Genomic DNA, 2690 nt, shown 5'->3' on the forward strand with positions numbered 1-2690 from the left:
TTTTTTCCCTGTTTCTTTCCCTGTTCCCTTCCTCGTTCCCTTCCCCGTTCCCTTCCCCATTTCCTTCCCTGTTCCCTTCCCCGTTTCTTTCCCCGTTTCTTTCCCCATTTCTTTCCCCATTCCCTTCCCCATTCCCTTCCCCGTTCCCTTCCCCGTTCCCTTCCCTGTTTTCTTTCCTGTTCCCTGTTCCCTTCCCTGTTCCCCGTTCCGTTCCCAGCTGGTGACTCTCCGCGGGTCCATCCTGGAGGACGCCACTCCCACCACCAGCAAACCCGGCACCGTTCGGGGTCTCCCGCTGCGGGACACCCTGGAATACGTCATTCCCGAGCTCAACATCCACTGCCTGCGCCTGGCCCTCAGCACCCCCAAAGTCACCGAGCAGCTCCTCAAGCTGGACGAGCAGGGGGTGGGGGTGCCTTTATTTTTTTTGGGATGGGGACTCCTGGGTGAGGAAGGGGCTCCTCCGGGATTGACTCCCGCTCTTCCCGCAGCTGTGCCGGCGGCACAAGGTGGGAATTCTGTACTGCAAGGCCGGGCAGAGCTCGGAGGAGGAGATGTACAACAACGAGGAGGCCGGGCCGGCCCTCGAGGAGTTCCTGGAGCTCCTGGGGGAGAAGGTTTCCCTCAAATCCTTCAGCAAGTACGCGGCGCAGTTGGACACCAAGAGTGAGTGCCGGGATCATCCCGGGGGATCCGCCGGGGCTCCGAGGGGCCCGCGGTGTCCCCGGATCCCCCTCAGTGGCTTTTCCCGCCCTCCGTAGCCGACTCCACGGGCACCCACTCGCTCTACACCACCTACCAGGACTATGAGATCATGTTCCACGTGTCCACCATGCTGCCCTACACCCCCAACAACCGACAGCAGGTAACACCGACCCTTCCCCGCGGCGGGGGAGGATCCCAACCAACAAGGGTTGGGTGATCCCAGGGGTCGGGTGAGCCCAAAGGGGGTCAGGTGATCCCAAGGGTTGGGTGATCCCAAGGATTGGATGAGCCCAAAGAGGTGGTTGGGGGATCCCAAGGGTTGGGTGATCCCAAGGGTTGGATGAGCCCAAGGATGGTCAGGTGATCCCAAGGGTTGGATGAGCCCAGGGGTGGTCGGGTGATCCCAAAGGTGGTCAAGTGATCCCAAGGGTGGTCAGGTGATCCCAAGGGTTGGATGATCCCAGGGGTGGTTAAGTGATCTCAAGGGTTGGATGATCCCAAAGGTGGTCGGGTGATCCCAAAGTTGGACGATCCCAAGAGTTGGGTGATCCCAAAGGTGGTTGGATGATCCCAAAGGTGGTTGGATGACCCCAAAGGTGGTTGGATGATCTCAAAGGTGGTCAGGTGATCCCGAAGTTGGACGATCCCAAGGGTTGGATGATCCCAAAGGTGGTCAGGTGATCCCAAAGTTGGATGATTCCAGGGGTTGGGTGATCCCAAAGGTAGTTGGACGATCCCAAGGGTTGGATGATCCCAAAGGCAGCTGGAGGATCCCAGAGCCCGGGTGATCCCGAGGGCTGGATGCTCCAACCCCTCCATTCCGGGCGGTTTTTCCCTTTCCCAGCTGCTCCGGAAGAGACACATCGGCAACGACATCGTCACCATCATCTTCCAAGAGCCCGGAGCGCTGCCCTTCACCCCCCAGAACATCCGCTCCCACTTCCAGCACGTCTTCATCATCGTCAGGGCCCACCACCCCTGCACCGACAACGTCTCCTACAGGTCAGGAGCTCCGCAATTCCGGAGCCACTTGGATACGGGGCTCGGGAAAGGATCAACCCCGACCACCGCGGGCGGGTCAGGGCACCGAAAAGCCCCCGAGGTGCTGGAATTGTGGCTGGAAGAGGGTTGGGAGAACAAGTCCTGCAGCTCTGGGGGGGCTCGAGGGGGATTTTGGGATCGTTCCCTGCATTGGGGTCGCGGTTCCTGGAGGGTTTGAGAGTGGGATTTTGGGATCGTTCCCTGCGTTTGGGTCGCTGTTCCTGGAGGGATTTTGCAGCCGTTGAGGGACATGGGTTCGATGTCGAGTGTTGAGTCGGTGGTTGGATGATCCCAAGGGTGGTTGGATGAACCCAAGAGTTGGGTGATCCCAGAGGTGGTGGGATGACCCCAGAGGTTGGTTGGGTGGTCCCAGAAGTTGGCTGATCCTAGGAATTGGCTGATCCCAAGAGCTGGGTGATCCCAAAGGTGGTTGGGTGGTCCCAGAAGTTGGATGATCCTAGGAGTTGGGTGATCCCAAGAGTTGGATGAACCCAAGAGTTGGGTGATCCCAAAGTCCCAGAGGTGGTTGGGTGGTCCCAGAAGTTGGATGATCCCAGGAATTGGCTGATTCCAAGAGCTGGGTGATCCCAAAGGTGGTTGGGTGGTCCCAGAAGTTGGATGATCCTAGGAGTTGGCTGATCCCAAGAGTTGGATGATCCCAAAGGTGGTGGGATGACCCCAGAGGTGGTTGGGTGATCCCAAGAGTTGGGTGATCCCAAAGGTGGTGGGATGACCCCAGAGGTGGTTGGGTGATCCCAAGAGTTGGGTGATCCCAAAGGTGGTGGGATGACCCCAGAGGTGGTTGGGTGATCCCAAAAGTTGGATGATCCCAGGAGTTGGCTGATCCCAAGGACTGGGTGATCCCAAAGGTGGTGGGATGACCCCACAGCTCGGCTGCCCCCAAGGAAGGATCCCAACCATTGGGCGAACCCAACGCTCTTCCC

At 59.1% G+C, this 2690-nt stretch overlaps 1 protein-coding gene across 1 annotated transcript; it reads left to right on the forward strand.

Annotated features, from left to right (window-relative positions):
* Positions 1–217: 217 nt before the first annotated feature.
* LOC113980133 (signal-induced proliferation-associated 1-like protein 3) lies at positions 218–1707 on the forward strand (the record flags this gene model as incomplete). The annotated part of the gene is made up of 4 exons (XM_027707372.1): positions 218–406; positions 492–666; positions 762–865; positions 1550–1707. Coding segments are annotated over 4 exons (626 nt in total), but the record flags the coding sequence as incomplete, so codon positions are not given.
* Between the last annotated feature and the right edge of the window lie 983 nt (positions 1708–2690).

This window comes from Neopelma chrysocephalum, unplaced genomic scaffold (genome assembly GCF_003984885.1).
Source record: "Neopelma chrysocephalum unplaced genomic scaffold, ASM398488v2 Primary Assembly neopelma1_92630, whole genome shotgun sequence".
In the NCBI taxonomy this organism is placed as follows: Eukaryota; Metazoa; Chordata; class Aves; order Passeriformes; family Pipridae; genus Neopelma; species Neopelma chrysocephalum.